General features: G+C 40.0%; 1 protein-coding gene, 1 long non-coding RNA gene and 1 pseudogene across 2 annotated transcripts; 2 read left to right on the top strand and 1 right to left on the bottom strand.

Annotated features, from left to right (window-relative positions):
- The first annotated feature begins 2,084 nt into the window (after nt 1-2,084).
- On the top strand, nt 2,085-4,504 carry LOC125782225 (WD repeat-containing protein 47-like; annotated as a pseudogene).
- A 1,954-nt stretch (nt 4,505-6,458) lies between these two features.
- On the bottom strand, nt 6,459-8,789 carry LOC125782226 (uncharacterized). The gene is made up of 3 exons (XR_007424838.1): nt 8,743-8,789; nt 7,148-7,409; nt 6,459-6,649 (listed from the first exon to the last, which is right to left on the bottom strand). It is a non-coding gene; the product is annotated as an uncharacterized LOC125782226 (long non-coding RNA).
- Nucleotides 8,790-14,514: 5,725 nt separating this feature from the next.
- Nucleotides 14,515-24,359, top strand: LOC103033330 (chloride channel CLIC-like 1). The gene is made up of 10 exons (XM_007233205.4): nt 14,515-15,267; nt 15,890-16,003; nt 17,720-17,830; nt 17,917-18,141; nt 18,274-18,414; nt 18,638-18,737; nt 18,943-19,040; nt 22,600-22,746; nt 22,942-23,499; nt 24,143-24,359. Exons 1-10 carry the CDS (start codon nt 15,121-15,123, stop codon nt 24,230-24,232), a joined length of 1,731 nt encoding a protein of 576 aa, XP_007233267.3. The 5' UTR covers nt 14,515-15,120; the 3' UTR covers nt 24,233-24,359.
- The last annotated feature ends 296 nt before the right edge of the window (nt 24,360-24,655 follow it).

The following is a 24,655-nucleotide window of genomic DNA, read 5'->3' as shown; positions in this document are numbered from 1 at the left end:
CATGTTTTGGATGGAGTATTATTACTCTATGCTTAAAGATTTTATAGCACTTAGCCCACATCTAGCATTAAGCATGGTACTGGCAGGTTCATCTTTATCTTTTCCAGAGAATACTATATTAGAGGCAGTACTTCAACAGGGACTATACAAGCTGGGTGTGCTTTTACACATCAGTGATTAGTTCTACATAAAGTACCTAATACACTTATAAAAAGAGGTGTCCAAAAATGGCATTGTGGCATTTATAGTATGAGTTATTGTACAGCAGCATTGTTCTGTATGCGATATTTGCGCCCCCCTCATAGACAACTGTTTACATGCATTTTTTATGTGTAACTAATGTTAATTCATTTAAGCACAAAAACAGATGTCAGTATGGCTCTCTACACAAACAAGTAAGTGGTTTATTATGTGCTGTGGGTCTTTTGTATAGGTCCATTCAGAAGCTTGAGGAGCTGAACGTTGGGATGGAGGATCTGGGAGAGGATGTGCAGGCCTTGGCCCAGCAGTGTAATGGCATGCCAGTCAAAGCAGAATGCACAGATACCCCTGTAACAGCCGGCACTGGCAAAGAAGACGGGGGCGTCACCAGCAGCACTCCTCAGAGAGGGGGGGGACGGGACATGCCATCATTGGATGAGTCTCCAGTGCTGGTCATCCGGAGGTGAGGCTACGAGTTCAAATAATTAAAGATTAATGGCGAATCTGAAATTCTATGGGTTTTTTTTTTTTTCCTTTCTTTTTTTTTTTTTTTTTAAAGTGTAGCTAGCTCTTCAGTGTAGTGTCATAATATCAGCAGTTCTGTGAGCTGTTGGTGTGACCTTTCAGTGCGTTTCAGGATGAGAAGCCGAAGTCTCCGTTTACAGCAGTGCACACATTAGAGGACACACAAGCAGTGCGAGCCGTTGCGTTTCATCCTTCCGGGACCCTCTATGCTGTGGGCTCCAACTCCAAAATTCTGCGTGTGTGCGCCTACCCACAGGACCTTAATTCCAGGTAAGTCTTGGTAAACAAAATGCCTGCATATATACACTTAGCATATATCATATTATTCTGCTAGGTCTAATTAATATGGAAATGCTTTAAGTTAATCAGATTTTAAATCAATTCGCAGGGACTTGCGCATCCCGGTGTCTTAGCATTTGAAGTGGTGCAGCATAACAGTATATGTAGTTGCAGTAAACAAAGTTATAACATTTATTTTGTTATATAAACTCAGTTTGTTTGTTTGTTTAAATTTTTATTTTAAACTTTTAAAACTAGATTGGGCAGCTCTAAAGTATTTCACTTCATACATTTGTTTGTAATTTAGATTTAGTTTTAACTATCATGTGGTGCAACAAGCAAAAATAATCTTTTATTCTAACATACTTCTAAAAAAGAAAGGTTAGCCATTAAAGAGCATCATAAATGACTGTAGTGTCTTCTCTTGGCATATACTGAAGAAAAAACATTCTTTTGTTGGGGGCTGGTTTAGTTCAATGGTGGAATCCCAGAAAAATCTCCCCCCCCCCCCCCCACCCACCCCCTCACGAAGACAAAGAAGATAAAGTGTTTACATGTTCAGTTCAGTGGTTATTATATTTTAAAATGTATTTTTATTCACATGGCACTTTATAAGTCTGTAACATGAATTATACAGTTATGAATTATATAGATATGAATCACTATTATAACATTTTGTAAGAAGTTTAAGAATAAAATGAAAACTGAGGTTAGATAGAATTCTCCTTGCAGGGTTGCAACGCCATTAAAAAATAATTTTGAAATGCCTTTTTGTTGCGTTCCCTCAAGCAAACTGATCGTGGTCAAGAGTCTATATGCCTTTACTCTAGATTGGTTCTAGATCTGTCGCATTTACATAGTGTTACTTTGTGTGTTATTGTTCTTTTTGCATTTGGTTTGCTACATGCACAGATAAAAGGAAGTACCAGTGTATGACTATACAAACACTCAAATACTATCTTTTAAATCCTGTAATTAATACAATCTGATAAAAGCTTTATTACAATATATTGTAAAAGTCACAGTCTCAAAAAATAAATCTGTAATGTCCTTTTCTACCTCTGCCTCTTTTACACAGTGCTGTAAGTCCAGGGACCCAGCCGGATGTCTGCTTCAAACGAAACAAGCACCATAAAGGCTCAATCTACTAGCTACAGGCTCCAATGACAAATACGTCAAAGTTCTCCCTTTCAATGCTGACACTTGCAATGCTACAGGTAACTTAATCCATTTTTTTTAACATAATGAGAGAGGAGGACAGTATCTTCTATTTTGTGTGATGTATGGAAGTGACAATTAGCTTTAAAAACGTTGCTAAGACTGTAATCATTTTCACCAGAGACTTTAAAACTGCCTGTATTTCTGTGTGTAGGGCCAGATCTCGAGTTCAGCATGCATGATGGAACCATCCGTGACCTGGCATTTATGGAGGGTCCAGAGAGTGGAGGGGCCATTCTTATAAGTGCTGGCGCAGGAGACTGCAACATCTACACCACTGACTGCCAGAGAGGACAGGGGCTACATGCAGCAAAAAATAGTAAAACAAAAAAAAAAAAACATTCTACCATATGTGAACTTTTAATCTGTTCTAAAACCAGGAAGCGCAGTTGCCTCAGTCGCAGTGGACCCTAGTGGGCGTCTCCTGGCCACAGGACTGGAGGACTGCCGCTGCATGCTGTATGATATCAGAGGGGGTCGAACAGTGCAAGCATACCGCCCCCACACCAGCGACATCCGCTCGGTCCGCTTCTCCCCGGGAGCACACTATCTACTCACTGGTTCCTATGACAACAATGTCATGATCACTGATCTACAGGGTAAGCAGAAGAGCTTGTTAGCTTTTATAGCTGGTATTAACCACCTTAACCAATTTTGTGGACAAAGAATACTTTTAGACTTTTAGACTGCCGTTTTACAGGTTTTCTGAATTGCTAAAACACTAAACCCTGTTGTCATTTATTGAAATGGTCCCCCTTTTGATAGAACCATAAGCAGGTGTGTCAACTTAAACACAGCAACTCAAAATTGATCACATAGGGTACTGTGATTCAGTTTGGCATTTAAACTAATCGAATGGAAAGATTTAACAGTAAAATGTAAAAACATTTAATGTAAAAACATCATGTAAAAACATTTTTCAGATGCTCTTTAGCATTTCAGAATGTCAGAACAATCTTTGAGTCACTCACAACTTATACAGCTTCATTAATTTGAAACAAACCCTATGCATCCCTCTTCTTCGCATTTCGCTTTAGCAATATTTTTACTTTATTGTTTCTAGCTCATCCAAGCATAAAAATAATTTTGCAAATAATTTTTCTATTCAAAAGATGGTGGATGGAAATGCAAGTTCTTTTGTAACCACAAAATGACATCAAATATGACATGTCCAGATTTGAACTGAAACTTTAGGTCAAATTATTTTTTGAATCGGGTTTAAAATGGGTTTAAGAGTAATGTTTTGATAAATATTTTATATAGTTTAGTAAGAAAAAATTAGGCTGTTACTGCTGACAAATCAAAGTTGAAACTTTATTTTTTATTTTTTTCTGTCCACAGGAGATCTAACCAAGCCACTCCCAGTAACAGTGGCTGGCCAACACAAAGACAAAGTGATTCAATCTCGATGGCACACACGAGACCTCTCTTTTCTGTCCTCTTCTGCAGACAAGACTGTTACACTGTGGGCTCACAATCCTTAAACCCTCCCCCTTAAAGAAAGAAGAAAAAGCTGTACAGAGAAAGCACAAATCATCCTGATCTCCCCTATACCCAGACACACTGACCCCATTCATTCTAAAGGACTACTGGCCGGCAAGGATGATAAATAAGAGTTTATTTCTGTCTTTGCTTGTCTTTGTAATGTCACAGCTTTTTATTGTTAGTGGTATTTTCTAATTAGGGGAACTGGAGTCTTGCATGTTGCTGAGGTTTAAGACCAAGCTGTGAACTGCTTTATGTGCCACAGTAAGAAAAAAATGCTCATTTTGTCCAAAACTACTGAGGAGTGTTCAGTGTCACTTGTTATGATGGAAAACAAGCAACATAATTCTGAGTATGTAAAAATGTTGTGCCTTGTGTTTGGTGATCCTAGGCTGATAATTTGAATGTGCTCTTAATGTGGCCTTTTATATCAGTTGACAAAACACTAACCAAGGTACTGGTCTGTCTCACATGAATATATTTGCTTTATGAGCATGCTGCTAAAATTGATTTCAACTTGGACTACAGTACAAAAAAATGTGCGTTTAACACAAAAACAAAGCATGTATGCTTACCTAAAATGTGAAGAAAATGATGATATGGACTCTGATGTAAATAACATTGAAAAGTTTAAATGTTTATTTATTTGGGGTTTTTTTCCCTTTAAGTTAGCACTTTAAAAAATGGCACATGTTGTGGAGCACCTTATTTATTAAGTGACTAAAATGTAAGGATTTTTTTGTTCACTGAACATTGCATCTTTTAAAATAAGTACAATAAAGATAAAATAAAAATAGCATGTATGTTTGATGGTTAATGTTGAAGGTAGAATAGAACAAAAAGAAGCCAACATGGCTGTTTATTCTTTAACTTGCTTTGTGTCACCTAAACGGTGCAAAAGTTTGTCCAGGCACCAGTCATTTATTAATCAGGTATTAGTGTAGAGTTTAACTAGGGTTTAAAAATGTTCCGGTAGAAGTGGAAATATCAATCAAAATTCTTCCTTATGTAAAGGTATAAAACTGCTGGTTCCAAAACATTTCTTATAGTCATTTTACTAGTGTTCTACTGTGACTTCAAAACCCATACATACATGATTAGGAGACAGGATACATTTTCACAGTCCCAGTGCATTTTACTTCTTCTTCATTTGCTCAAAATTACCATAAAAACACAAAATAACGCAAACAACAACCCTTAAACATCTATTTAACCACAGACTAACACCATAATACATGAAAGACAATCTTCCATACACAATTTCTTAATAATTAACCACATTTTAAAAATCATGGGCAACCCAATTCATTATGGGAAACCTTATGTGTCACATGACACTGTGTGGGTCAGTGGTTGTGTTTACTGTGTAGCTTTTAATATATAAAATAGGAACAAATGTAGTGCCACAAAACAACTAAACTAACACACTAAAGTGCTCATGACAAGGATGTGATGGAAAAAAGGACGGATATTTTAACACAAGCAAAGTTTTGTAAAATATATTGATTAAAATAAATTGATCAGTGAAAAAAATTTTTTTTAGCATATTTCCCTGAATTACTATTTTTCCCCCCCATTAGATTTCCCTTGTATATTTGACATGAGACACTTTAGACAAGTACAGTTTTCCTAGTGTTCTGTAATGACTACAAAACCAAGACATTACAGTTTTTCCCAAATGTTTAAACTCAGTTTCTCAAAACTTTAAACACAAACTGAAAATTATTAACTGCTTTTTTGAAACAAAAACAAATCTCTAGCAAAACTGATTCTTTCCACCAAAACAACACACTCATCTCTTGCAGAGCATCAAAGAAACACTGACACTATTATCTAAAGTATTTGGTTATGTTTTTGACTTCATAAGGCCACTGTACAAATTCAAATGCATACAAGTCCAAGGAAATATGTTGTATATGTGACACAATAATTGGTAATTTTCACTTATGTAAGTATAATGAGAAACATGATGAAAGTCAGTTCACATACAAAGAGGTAACAAAAATCTATTTATTATTTATGTATCTGAAGGTCAGTGATTCTTAGGTGACCAAGATGTACTAAATGATGCAATTTGTGTTTAGAGATTTGCAAAGCTGTGATTTAGAATGATGTTTAAGTGAGAACATGGAATTGTGCTTAGAGTTTAGCAGTTTGGAGTCACAATGTTGACACATGAGCTTCATGTTTTTGAATTTGCGTGCAAATATGTTGTGTGTATACAATGTGGAAAAACGGTAACCCACTAAACAAAGAGACGCCAGACGACGTCTTTTTTCTGACGTCTTCTGCACGTCCAGTATTGACGTCCCCCAGACCTCCGGATAAGGGCTAATTCTAGTTTAAATTAAGTCGTTGTGGACATCTTTTCTACGTGAAATTTACATGTATACGTTTTTATAGACCAACTACTTTGAGGCTCCCTGCATAACTGTAGTGCCATTTCAGACGGTGGCCACTGTTCCATTGTTCCAGCTTCAGCAGATAACTGGAAACGCATACAAAGCTAAGCCAAACAATTAGGTTCACAACCTTCTGGAACTAGTTATGCACGTTAGTTATACACAATATGCTTTACAAATAAATTGCATTTCAACCCTCTCACTTTTTCCAAAACATGTCAACCTGCAAAGAACCAGTAAAAGCAAGGAATAAATTAATTACCCCCATCTTACCACTGTTGATTTTAAATTGACCCTTTCTGTTTGGGGAAACATTAATATAATAATAAAAATAATGAGTAAATCTCATTTGGGGTTAATGCCTTTATTTTACATCAACATAACATACACCTTAGATTCACACCATAACAATTTCACTAAACATTTACCTTCCCTTAAAACTATTACAGCTTTACATTACACCTTCCCTTAACAATATTATACCTTCCCTCAACACTATTACACCTTTAACATTACACCTTCCCTCAACACTATTACACCTTCCCTCAACACTATTACACCTTTAACATTACACCTTCCCTTAACAATATTATACCTTCCCTCAGCACTATTACACCTTTAACATTACACCTTCCCTTAACAATATTATACCTTCCCTCAACACTATTACACCTTTAACATTACACCTTCCCTTAACAATATTATACCTTCCCTCAGCACTATTACACCTTTAACATTACACCTTCCCTTAACAATATTATACCTTCCCTCAAAACTATTACACCATTACACCTTCCCTTAACAATATTATACCTTCCCTCAACACTATTACACCTTTAACATTACACCTTCCCTTAACAATATTATACCTTCCCTCAACACTATTACACCTTTAACATTACACCTTCCCTTAACAATATTATACCTTCCCTCAGCACTATTACACCTTTAACATTACACCTTCCCTTAACAATATTATACCTTCCCTCAACACTATTACACCTTTAACATTACACCTTCCCTTAACAACATTACACCTTCCCTCAAAACTATTACACCATTACACCTTCCCTTAACAATATTATACCTTCCCTCAACACTATTACACCTTTAACATTACACCTTCCCTTAACAATATTACACCTTCCCTCAAAACTATTACACCATTACACCTTCCCTTAACAATATTATACCTTCCCTCAACACTATTACACCTTTAACATTACACCTTCCCTTAACAATATTACACCTTCCCTCAAAACTATTACACCATTACACCTTCCCTTAACAATATTATACCTTCCCTCAACACTATTACACCTTTAACATTACACCTTCCCTTAACAATATTATACCTTCCCTCAACACTATTACACCTTTAACATTACACCTTCCCTTAACAACATTACACCTTCCCTCAAAACTATTACACCATTACACCTTCCCTTAAAGCTCACCTTCCGTCGTTTTTTCTTTCATTTTAAAATGTCTAGTTGTGGTCTCTAGTATGAATGAATGACATGTGAGCCGTTTTTGTAAAAAAAAAAGTGCTCAGGTGTCTCTGTATAGCTCTTTTTTAATGGACTGTTTTAGGGGTGTGTCCAAAATTACCGGATTCCAGCTTTGCTCATGAATATTCATACATGCAAACAGCATGCAAATATCTCTCCTCTGATTGGCTAGGAGCACTGCGACGCCCCTCCACCGCTCTGCCGCTCACTGCCTCCCACCGGTGCTTGCACACTGAACGCGGTATGCCGCGCGGCATTCCGCTGTGCTGCCGCTCTGCTCTACACTGGTCAGTTGCGGGTGCGTTGCGCTGCTGCTGACGCCAAGCGTCTCCTGCTGATAATAGGCGGAGTTTTCTAAAACCCATCACCTCTGCGAGCGGTGTTTTGTAGTTTTGAGTCTCTACAGCCTCTGTGGATCTGTATCTGTTTCTCAGCCTCAGAACAAAGCTCTGATTCTTCTCTTCCTCCTGTTATCTCTATATGAGTGTAGGGAAGTGATGTACAGCTGAGGGGATTCACTAATCGCTATTATTAGTCTCTCGCGCACGTTTATTGTTGTTTGGACTACAGTTTCTCTCTAGTCGCGTGAGTTCACGTCATGCGTTTTCTGCCGAGGTACCGCTTGCCGCGAGGTCAAAGTTGAACCATGTTGAACTTTGCCCGCGGTAAGCGGTAGCGCGGTGGAGGCGTGGTTATGGGCGGGGAAACGCGCCGCTTTCCGCTCTGCTCCGCGGCAGCGACGCACCGCTCTACCGCTCTAGACACTATTGAATCCTATGGGGGTCAGCGTACCGCGCCGCACCTACCGCGTGCAGTGTGCAAGCACCTTAACTGATGAGCGGTGATGTTGCGTCGCTTCAGCTCCGCCTCTGGGAGTTTCTCGAGCCAAGGTGGGCTGGTCTGTGAGTTTCTGCCTACGTAGGCAGAAAGATAATTCAAAATTCACCCGTTTTTCGGAGGGGGGGAGGGGGGATTTCTTTGCTTAGCTCCTGCAGACAATGGGGGCTGCAAAACAGTTTAATGTGCAGGTGTACACATTCAACTCGGAGAGACCTACTGTATTCCACAAAAAACAAGAAAAATCGGATTTTCGCGGAAGGTGAGCTTTAACAATATTATACCTTCCCTTTAAACTATTACACCTTTACATTATACCTTCCATCAACACCATTACACCTTTAACATTACCCCTTCCCTCAACACTATTACACATTCCCTCAACACTATTACACCTTCCCTCAACACTATTACACCTTCCCTCAACACTATTACACCTTCCCTCAACACCATTACAACTTTACATTACACCTTCCCTTAACATCATTATACTTTCATTAAGATTCTAGGTCCTGAGAGACAGCGGTGTGTCCTCCACGTCTTTGTGGTGCATGTTTGAGATGCTCCGAAGTACACATCCGTATGAAGTCCTTGGTGGCTGTCCCGTCACATTTCATGACTCCATCTGCACAAGTAGAAAAAGACAAATTAGAAATCTCAGCTAAGCTAGCTAACGCTAAGCTAACGGCGGGAATAAACATTTAACACCTGACGAGAATTATCCTGCCGTTTTAATTCTCACACATCATATTAAGCTATTTTAATTTTTTTTTTCCAACAACAAACTATTTTAAATTGCCTTATTTATGTAATATTAACATAAACTTACTTCTTCACACTATGGCTTAGCTAACGCTAAGCTAAAGGCGGGAATACACATTTAACACCTGAGGAGAATTATCGTGCTGTTTTAATTCTCACACATGATATTAAGCTATTTTAATAAATGTTTTCCCACAACAAACTATTTTAAATTGCCTTATTTATGTAATATTAACATAAACTTACTTCTTCAGGCTATTCAAAATGCACTTGATATTGCCCCCAGTTGCCTAGGTTAATTGTGGGCGCCACAAACTTATATAACTTAACGCTAGCTTAGCGAATTTAGCCAAAGACGGTTCTTTGATTTAGCTTAGATTGGCTTATCAGCCTAGCTCTGGTTAGTGCATTGACTTAATGACCGGACAATGCTTCTACGTTAAAGCTTCGGTTACAGTAAATATTTAGCTATCGTTAGCTAGCTAGCTAGTTAGCTAACTGCCTGGGAAGAGAGGCAACACCAGCAGGTTCAGATGATTTAAGACCACAGAGCTAAAACAACTAACACTACAAATACATTAACTTATACATATTGTCTTACCTTATAGCTTAGTGGCAGCTGAGTCCGGTCCTGATCGGAGCTGAGCTGAGCGAGCTGAACTGAACGAGCTGAGCTGAGCTGAGCTACTGCAGCAGCCAAAAAATGTTGAGCGTGTTTTGCCTCGGCATATCAGAGTCAAAACCGTGTCAAAATTCGCGAGCGAGCAAAGTCACTTGGCGCAAGCAAAACCACACTCGCGCGCGCGCGGAGAGGGCTGGCTGCGCGCGCGCGGGGAGGCAAAACACTCGCGAGAGTACATTTGTACACGTTTTAATAAATATGAATCCATTGCTAATGAATCGGCATTTGCACTCCACCATAAATAAATATATATATATATATTTAATTTTAATGGACAGGAAATATTACAACAAAAAATTACAATCAATATTATATAAAATTTTGAATTTTATGGAAAAAGGCAACAGCAATATATAAACCTATATGTAGTAGCCCCCAACCCTGGTCCAGAATTTCTGTTTCTGAGGTTTCTGACGGTTCCTACGCAAGTGTTAATAAGCATTAATAACCGCATATTTACTTCGTTTACGTTCATAACCGCAGATGAAATTTCCCCCCATTTGCCCTGCCATAGTGTCATATTTCTGCTAAGCTCAATTAGGTGCACTATATATCTAATAGTGAATACCTAACTGCATTTTAGCCAGCCTGAATGTGTATTCAGTGGCGACATACATACCCAGCAAACAGCTCGCGGACGTCCTTATTTGAGTATTTTTAAAACGTTTGCTATAGGACGTACGTGACCTTGGCCCTTACGGACGTCCCTAACAGGTCCTATTTATTTATGGTGGAGTGCAAATGCCGATTCATTAGCAATGGATTCATATTTATTAAAACGTGTACAAATGTACTCTCGCGAGTGTTTTGCCTCCTCGCGCGCGTACCTCTCCCCGCGCGTATGGCGTCAAAACCGTGTCAAAATTCGCGAGCGAGCAAAGTCACTTGGTATGGAACGCCAAAAGGCCCAAAAAACGCCTGGACCAGACGCCTTTTATCGAAAAGAACGGCGTAAAATACGCCGTTCTGTGTGGGTTTTACGCCGTAATATACGCCGTATGATTTCAAGACGCCGTAATATACGCCGTATGATTTCACGACGGCGTTAAAAACGCCGCTAAAAGCACAGAAGACGCCGTTTCCCACGGCGTTTTTCGACCCTTTTGGCGCGCCGTACAGAGCGCCGTCTCAGTGCAATGAGACGGCGTAAAAAGCAGCGTTTTAGTGTCTCTCTTGACGCCGTAATAAGCGGCGTAAAAAGCGGCGTTTAATAATAAGATAATGAGCTCCACCTTCCAGTTTTGAAAGCCAATACATTTAAACTCTGTTCAGCCAATGCTCCTACAGAGAGACTCAGTCTAAAGCAATTCACTGCAGATCCGAGCTCCTGAACCAGAGCTCTTCAGTTTTTAAATACAAATTTACAATATACCTTCTTCAGACATTCCCGCTGGTGCTCATGCCTTTTATTAGTCTAATATTTATGCTGTTCAATGTATTTTAAATAAAATTAATAGTAGTAGGGACGCCCCTTGTGCATGAATTTTATTAATTAATAGTGTGTTTCTTTTTAGGCTACGTTTGGTAAATGGTAGCTAATAGGGTCATTTTGCTATATTTCAAGAGTTCTTGGTTTATTAGCTCATAAATATTTGGCCAGGTACTGTATCAGTATTTATATTATTTGAAGGATTTAAATAACAGGAGTGTTAGTAATCATAAAATGTAAGGAAACGTAAATGTTTATAAGATATACAGTGATAAACTAAAAAACACTTAAAAAAAAAACACCCCAACAGCTGAATATTCAAGGACACGGAGGTGGTGGTAGAGAGAAGGATGGCGGCTAAATTTATACTCCACGAAGAACACTCTTGATCACTGGATAGCTCAACTTACCAATCATGCAATCATTCAATCAATAAACCTTTTTTTTCTCTCGGGAATACATCATTTCCAGTGTAGCCGAGCATTTACAATTTAAAAGAAAATAGAAAGTAAGAAAATAGAATTAATAAGAATAAATGAGAAAAAAAAAAAAAAATATATATATATATATATATATATATATAATGCCAGGCTGCTTTGCCCCTGTTTGTGCAAATAAATGATTTTTAAGACCACCAGAGACAAAATTATGAAAATATGAAAATTGCAAAAAGCACACAACAATGTTAAATTCAAAGGATTTACAGTAAGATTTGAAGGCCTTTTTTAGGGCAAATAAATGACAAGACTTGATAAGACATCCGCAAACCGTGAATAGGTGTCTATACACAGGAACGTTGCTATAGCCCCGTTTTAGGGATGTTTTGATTGTTTTTACAGAAGTGTCTCTCTAATATGTTAAAAATGTTCACATCTTAAAGTATACCACAATTAAAGAATTTTAGTAACGAAATTAATCTCCCCACGCAGCGCGAAAGATCTGATCCACTTTGTCTCGGAGCCGCGGCAAGAAAAATGCATACACGCACCCAAAATTAAACAGCGCTTTTTTAAGCTAGTGATCCAGGCTGTCCAGCATTTAGACTGGAGTGAGTTAGGCTAGCTGTGGTGCTGTTGGTCAGTTTGTGTGTTTTTATTAAATACAGTGTATTGTACTGCCTGTATGTGTATCAGCTAATTGATGTTACATAATAATAGAATATGATGAGATAAGTTGACACTCATAATGTGCGTGGGGCTTGCCAATGAGTTTGGATATTGAATAGATTTTCCAAAGTAAAGAGCCAGATTAATAATTTAATGAAGGTTTCTAAGCGACTGAAGTAAATATAATATTATAATAAATATAAATATAATAAATATGTAACTTGTAAGTCTATGTCTGTAAATGACATTACTTGTTTCCTTATGGAAATAGAAAAATTACCGGATCTGCTGAAGCATAAAAATTAATATTAATAATATTATGCTTAAACAACAACAAAACAATAATATTCATAGTAAATTAAAAGTAATTTACATCTTATAATAATAATAATAATAATAATAATAATAATATATAATTATAATAAATAATTTAATATAATATAATATATATATAATATATTATAATTATACTGTATAAATATAATATTATAATAAGAATAAAAATAAGAAGAATCAGCTTCCTAATATAATTTGTAACTAATTTAATAAATTAATAAATTCATTTATTGAAACCCTGATGTTTTTGCAACAATATGTGTGATATACTGAGAAGGTGATGTGATTTCCGTCTGGATAAAAAAAGTGGGGAGCTGCACAGCATTTTGGTTTCACCTAAACCTACAGTTTATTTTTACATTGATACAGCATAAATATTAGACTAATAAAAGGCATGAGCACCAGCGGGAATGTCTATAGATGGTATATTGTTAATTGTGTCTAAAAAACTGTGTCTGAAGAGCTCAGGAGCTCGGATCTGCAGTGAATTGCTTTAGACTGAGTCTCTCTGTAGGAGCATTGGCTGAACAGAGTTTAAATGTATTGGCTTTCAAAACTGGAAGGTGGAGCTCATTATCTTATTATTAAACGCCGCTTTTTACGGCGTCAAGAGAGACACTAAAACGCCGCTTTTTACGGCGTCTTATTGCACTGAGACGGCGCTCTGTACGGCGCGCCAAAAGGGTCGAAAAACGCCGGGGGAAACGGCGTTTTCTGTGCTTTTAGCGGCGGTTTTAACGCCGTCGTGAAATCGTACGGCGTATATTACGGCGTCTTGAAATCATACGGCGTATATTACGGCGTAAAACCCACACAGAACGGCGTATTTTACGCCGTTCTTTTCTATAAAAGGCGTCTGGTCCAGGCGTTTTTTGGGCCTTTTGGCGTTCCATAACTTGGCGCAAGCAAAACCACACTCGCGCGCGCGCGGAGAGGGCTGGCTGCGCGCGCGCGGGGAGAGGTACGCGCGCGAGGAGGCAAAACACTCGCGAGAGTACATTTGTACACGTTTTAATAAATATGAATCCATTGCTAATGAATCGGCATTTGCACTCCACCATAAATAAATAGGACCTGTTAGGGACGTCCGTAAGGGCCAAGGTCACGTACGTCCTATAGCAAACGTTTTAAAAATACTCAAATAAGGACGTCCGCGAGCTGTTTGCTGGGTATGTATGTCGCCACTGAATACACATTCAGGCTGGCTAAAATGCAGTTAGGTATTCACTATTAGATATATAGTGCACCTAATTGAGCTTAGCAGAAATATGACACTATGGCAGGGCAAATGGGGGGAAATTTCATCTGCGGTTATGAACGTAAACGAAGTAAATATGCGGTTATTAATGCTTATTAACACTTGCGTAGGAACCGTCAGAAACCTCAGAAACAGAAATTCTGGACCAAGGTTGGGGGCTACTACATATAGGTTTATATATTGCTGTTGCCTTTTTCCATAAAATTCAAAATTTTATGTAATATTGATTGTATTTTTTTGTTGTAATATTTCCTGTCCACTAAAATTAAATATATATATATATATTTATGGTGGAGTGCAAATGCCGATTCATTAGCAATGGATTCATATTTATTAAAACGTGTACAAATGTACTTTCGCGAGTGTTTTGCCTCCTCGCGCGCGTAGCTCTCCCCGCGCGCGCGTAGCTCTCCCCGCGCGCGCGCAGCCAGCCCTCTCCGCGCGCGGACCGACGCAATATAGACATGATCTGAGCGGGTCTCCGTCACATCTCACGAAGACGAAGAAGAAGATAAAGTGTTTACATGTTCAGTTCAGTGGTTCCTCCAGATAATGATTGGAAGGGTTCCCACCAAACTGGAAATACAGGATTAGATACATTAGAGTTATTTTATTATAAACGTCCGCTTAACTCTTATTTTACTTTATTTTTCTGGATGTAAGTGTTGGATGTCCTTTTGTTGTGATTGGCTGTTCGGGTATGAGTTAGTTAACTAGCCTGTTAACCAGCATGCTAACTAACTAGCTTCTCCAACGCTCAGTCTTTATACAGATGTTCTTCCTAGTTTCGGTTTTAAACCAGGCTCTTTTAAATCGTGATAAAATTAAGTAAACTTAAATAACGCTGTGTGATGTTTCTCCTAGTCACCTTTAGCATTATGGTGCGTTTGACCACGATGACAGATCTTCCTTTTTTATGACTTTTTGAGTCACTGCTCCTCACGGTGCCAAGTTTTTGCTGATAGTTGGCTCGTTCGAAACTCTTTCTCTGTGAGGAGCCACGAAAGCTACTTTTTCCAGTTTATGTCCAAAAAATAAGTGTTTTTGTCTCCTTTTTTACGGTTTTGTTAAACCAGTAAGTTAATAATCATGCGGCTCCTGTGGGGTTATGGGAGTCTTATTATATGTAGCGTTTTTATAATCACTTTGGGAAACTCTGAGGACGATGACTGGATCGACCCGTACGACATGCTGAACTACGATGCCTCTTCAAAAAGCATGAAAAAGCCTCCTGAGGTAAAGAGCGAACTGTGAAATATGCTAGCTAGCTACTAAACACAAAACGTGCTGCAGAAAAAAATAAGAAACCGCTTCAAATTTCTGAATCACTTTCTCTGTTTTTGCTATTTATAGGTAACGTTAAATGTTTGAGTAAAATGAACATAGTTGTTTTATTCTATAAACTACAGAAAACATTTCTCCCAAATTCCAATAAAAAATATTGTCATTTACAGCATTTATTTGAAGCAAATGAGACATGGCTTAATCAATAAAAAAAAGATGCAGAGCTTTCAGACCTCAAATAATGCAAAGAAAAAACGTTCATATTCATAAAGTTTCAGAGTTCAGAAATCAATATTTGGTGGAATAACCGTGGTTTTTAATCACAGTTTTCATGCATCTTGGCATGTTCTTCTCCACCAGTCTTATACACTTCTTTTGGATAACTTTATGCCACTACTGGTGCAAAAATTCAAGAAGTTCAGCTTGGTTTGTTGGCTTGTGATTGTCCATCTTCCTCTTGGTTATATTTCAGAGGTTTTCAGAGGATTTGGTAAAATCAAAGAAACTCATCATTTTTAAGTGCTTTCTTATTTTTTACAGAGCTGTTGATAATCGCTGTCTTCGTGTTTTACAGGCCAGCAGCTACAGTAATGTTCCCACTGAAAGAAGAGAGTACAGCTCTAGTCAGGATGCCCAGTGTCCAGATATCACAGAGTGCACCAGTAAGGTGGACAGGTTACAAAGAGAGGTGAGTCTGAGGTATGGTTAATGCAAATATAATGTACTTTTAATTCATTAGCTGTAACTCCTTTATTATAAGCTATCTACCTAATGTGTACAATAATTTTTTTTTTAAATCATTTGAATTATAAGTCAAGTCAAGAGGGTCTATTGTCACATAGTACAGGTTCACAGTAAAACGAAATTATGAACCATGATGCAACCAACATGGAACAACAGTACACAGCATAAAGTGCAAATGTGCAACAAATTGTGCAACATGGAATTAGAGTACTACAATAAATTCAATAAATACAGCAGACATGAGACAATTTGACAGACAGGACAGTGCAGTACCGACACAGTGCAGTGTCGTGAGGATGATCACAGCAGTTACTGAGGTGAAGAATATATATTGAAAACAAAACACCATTTTGAGAGTAGATAAGATTGTTTTGTATGTGAAGTTTAATTTTTAGGAATGGGTTTTACCCATTTTGTGTGTGTATTTTTCTATTTGTGTGTTCTTATTTGAGTTCTGAGAGTAAAGGGCATGCTTTCAGAAACTGTTTGTAAATAATCTTTAAAAACTGTAATAAACCTTAATAAAAGAGGGGGAAAGGAACAGGGCAGTGCAGTACTCACACAGTACAGTCTATAAGTGTGTCCTGAGGATGGTCACAGCAGTTACTGAGGTAAAGAATATATAGTTCTAAGTGGAATGTAGAATTAGCTGCTAATATTGCTGATAGGGATAGAGACAGTTCGATTTTCCAGTTTGTTGAGTGTGTGTATAGTGAGGGGGGTACAGTTCTGTTTCTCTGTGTTGAGGAGTCTAATTGCCTGGTGGAAGAAGCTTTTGCATTGTCTGGCAGCAGAGGTTCAAATGCACCAGTATCTTTTAGTGGATGGCATCAAAGATTGCGCGAAGAATTTATGTGAGGAATGGGTGGGAAGTAAGAGGGCTGGGTAGGAAGTTTTTTAGAAGGGCCTGGCAGTCATAGAAGTTGGTGCTGGTTGCTCTGCTAGCGAACTCTTGCATGATTCATATGAGTTCAGGTCAGGTTTTAGCAACAAACATAAAAAAGCACATTTTCTTGTCCCTGGTGTTGCTGCTGCAGCTAACCACACCACAAACAGTAGTATTATCAAGGAGTCCCCCCCTTGCAACAGTAACAGCACCTAGGAAGCTATAAAACAAGAACATAAATCATTGCTGTGAGGTTTTGATCTTGTTCACCAGAAAGAGCTTTAGTAAGTGATTACAAAAGCCTTCAACTTTAACTGGTCTTGGAGGAACTGGATGGAGTGCCATCACTCCAGAGAACACAGTTAAGAGATTTTATTCTTTATCGCCCAGACATGGTTTAGCGTAGGATCTTCTATGGCTGCCCCAGAGCATTCATGTCTTCTAATTTGAAATAGCTAAATTATTCAATTAGAAGGGTTGGACACATGTTTTATAGGTTTGTCCAGTTTGAGGATGGGCAAGTGCAGGTATCCATTTTAAAATGATTTTAAATTCACTAAATCATACTAACTTTGGCTTTGCCATCAGATCCCATTGTTTGTCCAAATATATCAACGTTTTTTTATTAGTTACACAATTAATTATAATTATAGTCAACAGTTTTGTGTGAGTTTTTCTTATTGTCTGTAGATATTGAGGATATATAATCATGGCACCTCAGTTATGGTCACCACAACGATTTCATAATGACCTTTATTCTATTATACATTATAGATTGAAGAACACAAACAAAGCATGTCATTTACCTCACAGAAGCCAACGTGTTTTCCAGTGTTCAGACGATTTCTCTCAAAACTTCTGAAGGAAATCAGCAAAATTGGATTGGTATGATGGTTCCATAGTTGCTACATAAGTCATTTTTATCTTTCCAAATGTCTGTGCTGTTAATTTCTGCTTGTTTGTACTTTTAGCCTACTGATGTGAATCCTGACGTTCACTATGATGCTGAAGTGAAGCTATCCAAGCAAATGGTGGCAGAGATTCATAAACTTCTGAATGAAGACAGCAGTTGGAGAACTGGGGCTCTGGATGATGCTCTTAGTCAAATGCTTATAAACTTTAAACTCCATGATTATGAGGCTTGGAAGTGGCGCTTTGAGGACACATTCAGTGTGGAGCTGGAAACTGTCATTAAGGTGAAACATCAGAACATATGAAAAGCTCTTTGTTCAGCACCAGTATCTTCTCATAGTATATTTGCTGTTACAGATGATTAAAACTTATCTTCTTTGTCATTTGCAATGTTACGTTCACTGTTTCTCGTATAGGTCTTATTGTTGGTCTTGGTGATTGTGGGCATCATCTGCACCGAGATGTGGTTCTCAGTGTCCTGGTTTGTGCAGTTTAAGAGAATGTTTGCCATATGCTTCTTCATCAGCATAGTGTGGAACTGGTTCTATCTCTACAAGGTAATATTCTTCTCTGGTTTTAATTTAAAATAACTTTTTCACCAAGTGGTCAAGCTATCTTGTTTTTTTGTACTCTATAATAATCCTAAGTAAAAGTGGACAAAGCACTGTGACACCTGCTCATACTTTGTTTTATTCTTCTGAAATCAAGGATAAAGTAACTGTCATTATTGTTTTAGAAACTGTATTTTAGATAACTAAAATTGTATTGTTGTTTTGCCACATTGCCTTTGCTGAAAGCCAGGCCAAAATTGTTAAGATGGAGAACATGAATGAGAAATGTACTGGATTGAAAAAAATGGACTGGAAGGATAAACTCAAGGGTGAGTTTATGTGTAACTGCAACAATGATCAGACTTGCATTTAAACCTAATATCAGTTTATCATTCATGCATGTGCTGCCTTTGTCTGGGAAGAAAGTTCCTCTTTCCTCATTTATACACTTCAAGTCAGTCTGGGCTGCAGTTAAAACACAGATCTCTCTGCAGGTTGTTTAGCATGTTTAATTTTGTCTTTATGTCCTTTCAGAATGGTATAGGGCCACGTGGACACTTCAAGATGATCCTTGTAGGCAGTACTATGAAGTGCTTGGTGTTGATCCCATTTTGCTAGTGCCTCCAACAAAGGTGAATACTGTGTTTTTTTTTTTTTTTTTTTTTTTTTTTTACTTCAAAACCATGCTCATATATATAATTTACAAGAAGTCAGTGATCTAACATGTTATGGTATTAGTAACGACCTTTGTCTGTCAAAGGCTGAAGTAAAAATTAATTATTGTGCGCAGATATAATCTGTTTCTGGTAGATGTGTTGTGTAAAATAAAAACACTGTGGATTTTCCTTTTGTATTAAACAGCAATACGATTATGAAAATTGATTTAATTTGCTTTATTTGACATTGCTTCTCTTGCACCTTCTGTCCATGTGCACTTTGTGATGGTGATGTGGAAAGAATATATAATATCGTGTTGTAACGCGTGATGAGAAGGGAGGCGGACGTTTAAACGGGTAAGACATGACTTTTAATAAATAACAAATAAACAAATAAACAAACAAGGGAATAACGAATAAATATATGTACATAAACAAACAGGGAAAACAAACAAAGAGCTAAACTAAACAGACAAGTACAAAACAGGGCTAGGGATATATATACAGGGAATAATACGTAAATATATACAAGATACACAAAGGAAACAAACAGGAACCAAACGTGACTAGAATATAAACAAGAGCGACAAACTACAAACAACCAAAGAACGAGAACTAGAGCAATAACGTAAACGTGGCGAGACAGACAACAGGGGAAGGTGCAAAGACCGACCGCAAACATAGATTAACAAGTACTATTTATACTAAACATGAAACACAGAACACCTGGGAAGGGGCGGAGTTACAAATTAGACACACGTAATGGAAAAGTACAAGAGAAACACACTAGGAAACGGGGAAGACACCAGAAAACATAGCGAGGGCGTAACAGAAGCCCCTCCCTAAACGCGCAGCTCCCGAGGCGCGTAAAAACGAACCCCGGGGGCCGGCGGCGGGGAGAGGCCGGGAAACACAAGAGACGAGACCTGAGACTTAACATGGGGCAGAACTGGAGACTGAACTGAAGACTGGACAGGAGACTGGACAAAGAAAGGAGACTGAACCGGGGACGTGACTGGAGACTGGACATTGGGCGAGACACGAGACTGGACGGGGAACTGGACAGGGGACGATGACTGGACGTGAGACATGACAGGTGACTGGACAGGACTAGACATGGGAACGGGAACCAAAACATTGACAGGAACAGACACGAAGACGGTGACAGGAACAGGTACACAGAAACCAGACAAGACAGGAACAGGAACATAGACCGACACAGGAACCATAACGGGGAGCGACATGGGGACCAGAAAGACCTGGGGATGCCCAGGACTGGCTAAAGTCATAGGGGTAGTTCGTGGAGCCAGCCTGGGCAAAGTTCTTGGGCTGGGGTCCGGGGGCCTTGGGGCAGACCTGGGCACACGAGGCTTGGGGCAAAACTTAGTCCTGGGCGCCGGGATAGGCGTGGGTGTGGTGACGGGCCTCGCTGGCGACGCGACGGCTTGGGCAGCAGAAGCTGGAGGCGCGGCGACTCGAGCAGCAGGAGCTGGCGGCGCGGCGACTCGGGCAGCAGGAGCTGGCGCTGCAGCGACTCGGGCAGCAGGAGCTGGCGGTGCGGCATCTCGGGCAACTGGAGCTGGCGGCACAGCGACTTGAGCAGCTGGGGGTGGCGGCGTGGTCGGCGCTGGAGCGGTAGGCACCGCTGGCACAGGGACATGGACGGTGGGCACTGCTGGCTTCGGTACATGGGCAGTGGACACCGCTGGCACAGGAACATGGACGGTGGGCACTGCTGGCTTTGGCACATGGGCAGTGGACACCGCTGGCACAGGAACATGGACGGTGGGCACCGCTGGCATCGGCACATGGGCGGTGGGCACCGCTGGCACAGGAACATAGGCGGTGGGCACCGCTGGAATCGTAGCAGGAGCGGTGGGCACCGCTGGCATCGTAGCATGGACGGTGGGCACAGCTGGCACAGGAACATTGGCGGTGGGCACCGCTGGCATCGTAGTAGGAGCGGTAGGCACCGCTGGCATCGTAGCATGGGCGGTGGGCACCGCTGGCACAGGAACATTGGCGGTGGGCACCGCTGGCACAGGAACATTGGCGGTGGGCACCGCTGGCACAGGAACATTGGCGGTGGCAGGCACCGCTGGCACAGGAACATTGGCGGTGGCGGGCACCGCTGACACAGGAACACTCACATGAACAGACTTGGACCCTTGGGCTGTAGGTGTCTGAGTGACGACTCGGGCTGCTGAAGACTGCACGGAGACTTGACCTAATTTCACCGCAGCGTATTCAGGTTCCGGGGTGGCAGTAGCAGTACAGTGTAGCGCCGTTGTCATGGGAACCCCGGAGCGAAGATCTGCTGCCGCTACGGGTGACTGGAAGCGCTGCTCGGCGGCCGCCGTGGAAGCTGGGTCTGCAGCCGTAGAAGATGTGAGCGCCGAAGCAGCCAGAGAAACTTGACCCGTGGAATCAGGAGATGCTAACTGCGTTAGCCGCGTAGCCGTGGGGATGCCTGGAGCTGCAGCCGCTGGAGATGCTAACTGCGTTAGCCGCGTAGCCGTGGAAATGCCTGGAGCTGCAGCCGCTGGAGAAGCTAGCTGGTTAGCCTCAGAAGCTAGCTGCGGAGCCGACGAGGTGGAGCGCGCCCTGGGAGGCGGGTGGAGGATAGCCTCCGCAAGCGGCGGCAAGCGGGCTCTCGTCGGAGGGTAGAACTCGTCCTCCGAACTGGACGCGGCTGCGAGGAGGTCCACGTAATCCCAGAAATAGTCCTCACAGTCCGCGTTTCTGCCCGCCTTGCCTACCTCGCGGTCTGGAGCGAGGCCGATGGCCCCAACCGTTAGCCCCCCCCCAAGAAAATCCTCCGATTTTTGGGACCTCTTAGAACGCCCAGCCCGAGGCCTTCTCCGGCCTCGAGGCCTCGGATTTTCCTGCGCCGAGGTCCCAAAGGGGGCATGACGGATGGCCAGCCCGGATCCAACCCAAGGGTTTCCCGAATAAACGTCCTTGGCGGTCGGTCTTTCTGTAACGCGTGATGAGAAGGGAGGCGGACGTTTAAACGGGTAAGACATGACTTTTAATAAATAACAAATAAACAAATAAACAAACAAGGGAATAACGAATAAATATATGTACATAAACAAACAGGGAAAACAAACAAAGAGCTAAACTAAACAGACAAGTACAAAACAGGGCTAGGGATATATATATACAGGGAATAATACGTAAATATATACAAGATACACAAAGGAAACAAACAGGAACCAAACGTGACTAGAATATAAACAAGAGCGACAAACTACAAACAACCAAAGAACGAGAACTAGAGCAATAACGTAAACGTGGCGAGACAGACAACAGGGGAAGGTGCAAAGACCGACCGCAAACATAGATTAACAAGTACTATTTATACTAAACATGAAACACAGAACACCTGGGAAGGGGCGGAGTTACAAATTAGACACACGTAATGGAAAAGTACAAGAGAAACACACTAGGAAACGGGGAAGACACCAGAAAACATAGCGAGGGCGTAACACGTGTAGCCTTACATTTAACTGTTTGATATTTCTTTTTACAGGCCATCATCATGACAGTAACCACCTTTATTACGGACCCTCTGGAACAGGTTGGACAAGGCATTAGTGAGTTTCTGAGAGCCTTGCTTAAGGACCTGCCCGTCACCCTCCAAATACCTGTCCTTATCACTATCGTGCTTGCCATTGTGGTAAGAAATTTGTTTAAAAAATGTATTTGATTTTACTTATTTATTATTTATTCATCCTGCAACATTATCCTAATCTAACTTATACATGTAATTGTTTACCAGGCTAAGTGTTTTTTGTTTGTAATTCTCATACTCAATATGTTTTTAGTTTCTAATCTTTGTTACATAATGGATTACTCTCTTATTTCTCGTCAGGTGTTTATGTATGGTAGTGCCCAAGCAGCTATCCAGCATGTTGTCTTCAGGCCTCTGCGCGGTAGACGTCAAGATCCTCCTCCACCTGCAGTCCAGCAGCCTCGTGCTCCTCCTCTGAGGGAGCCGGACAGAGAGGAGGAAGAAGACCACTGGGGAGGAGGCAACGCTGGACGTGACCCACCGCCCAGGCAGCTTGAAGGTCATGAAGGCAACAGAGTCAACCGTATGGGGCACAGGCCGCACGAAGACTACCACAGGCCTGAAGTTCGTCAGAGGAGACCCCACAGGCCCAGAGAAGAGAAAAAGAGGGTGTATGTGGAAACGTTACGGAATGCAGACAGTCTTTACAGTGGCGATGAGACAGACACTCTTCAGGGTGCTGCAGCTGAAGACACTGCTCCGCAACCAACAGCAAATGAACCTCAAGCTGATGGGGCAAAGCAAGAAAACAAGACATCTGCTAAGAACAGTACAGAACAGAAACGCTCTCCACCTGCTGCAGAGGGACAAGGTTCCAACGTAGATAACACATCTTTGGGAGATAATCAAAGGAATGATGTAAGTGTTCTGCCCCTTTGCCCCATTAATGTTTTACCACAGCCAAGTGTTTTTCTGAATTTCTGCTAAATTACTTAAACATTCAGTATCTATGAAAAACCTTCTCCAAACAGATGGTGTGCTTATAGTGCTATCTAATATGGCCAAAATATGTATTATTTTAACATTGCAATAGTTTTCTTTATTTCAGTTGATGATGTTGACGATGTCATCACACACTGATGTTGTCAGGCTATGGAAGCTTTTAATGATATGTGTATTATATTTGTATGTTGCCACGTCTGTTAGGTTTCCACTTCAGTTATAAAGGTCAGAACACCAGCATGTAGTTACCGGCTTAATGCGGGGCTCAGACGTGATACAGAAATATTGAAAATGTGTTTAAATATGATATCTATGTTATCTTTATATATATATATATATATATATATATATATATATATATATATATATATATATATATATATATATATATATATATATATTTAGTTTTTTTTTATATCTAGTTTAGTTTTAGTATATTGCTTTTTTGTCGTATTATCCCAAAATGTTTAGACGTGCATCATTTTGTCTTCATTGTTATAATAGATTATTCACTTTCAGCATAAACAAAAGTGTTTATCATTTTGTCCTGTGTTTATAGGTGGATCCATCAGCAACTGTTTTGGACTCGAGCCACAATGAGGAATATGTGGAAACACTTGGGACTCCAGTTCAAGAAAGATTGCAATAATGCTCTGTTTTTATAAGGAACTTTGTTATTGTTTTGGTTTAGTTATCTTTTGTATGTTTTATTATGTTTTATTTTAATAATGATTTCTACAGATCGAAACACTTGAATAAAGATTTATTGAAATTGATATTGATTAAACTTTATATTTGACGTAAGATACTGTGCACAAAGTGTTAAATATCTTTAGCACTGCTGTTTGCTCCTATTATTCCTGCACAGTGGTGGTCATGTAGGGTCCTGATAATTAAAGAACAGGGTGAAAGGAGATGGTGCCAACATATTCGTGTTCATCTGATTTAGACAGTCCTGTTTCTCTGGCAATATTTCAGTGACTAGACAGACTCTGTGTGCATTTGCACAAGTGTCAGCAACTTTAAAGTAGCTAAATTTAGTCTAGATCGATATAGGCCGTTCTACCAAACG

The sequence above is a fragment of the Astyanax mexicanus genome, chromosome 16, assembly GCF_023375975.1.
Source record: "Astyanax mexicanus isolate ESR-SI-001 chromosome 16, AstMex3_surface, whole genome shotgun sequence".
In the NCBI taxonomy this organism is placed as follows: Eukaryota; Metazoa; Chordata; class Actinopteri; order Characiformes; family Acestrorhamphidae; genus Astyanax; species Astyanax mexicanus.
The sequence above is the reverse complement of the archived record's forward strand: the minus strand, read 5'-3'. Positions and strand labels throughout refer to the sequence as shown.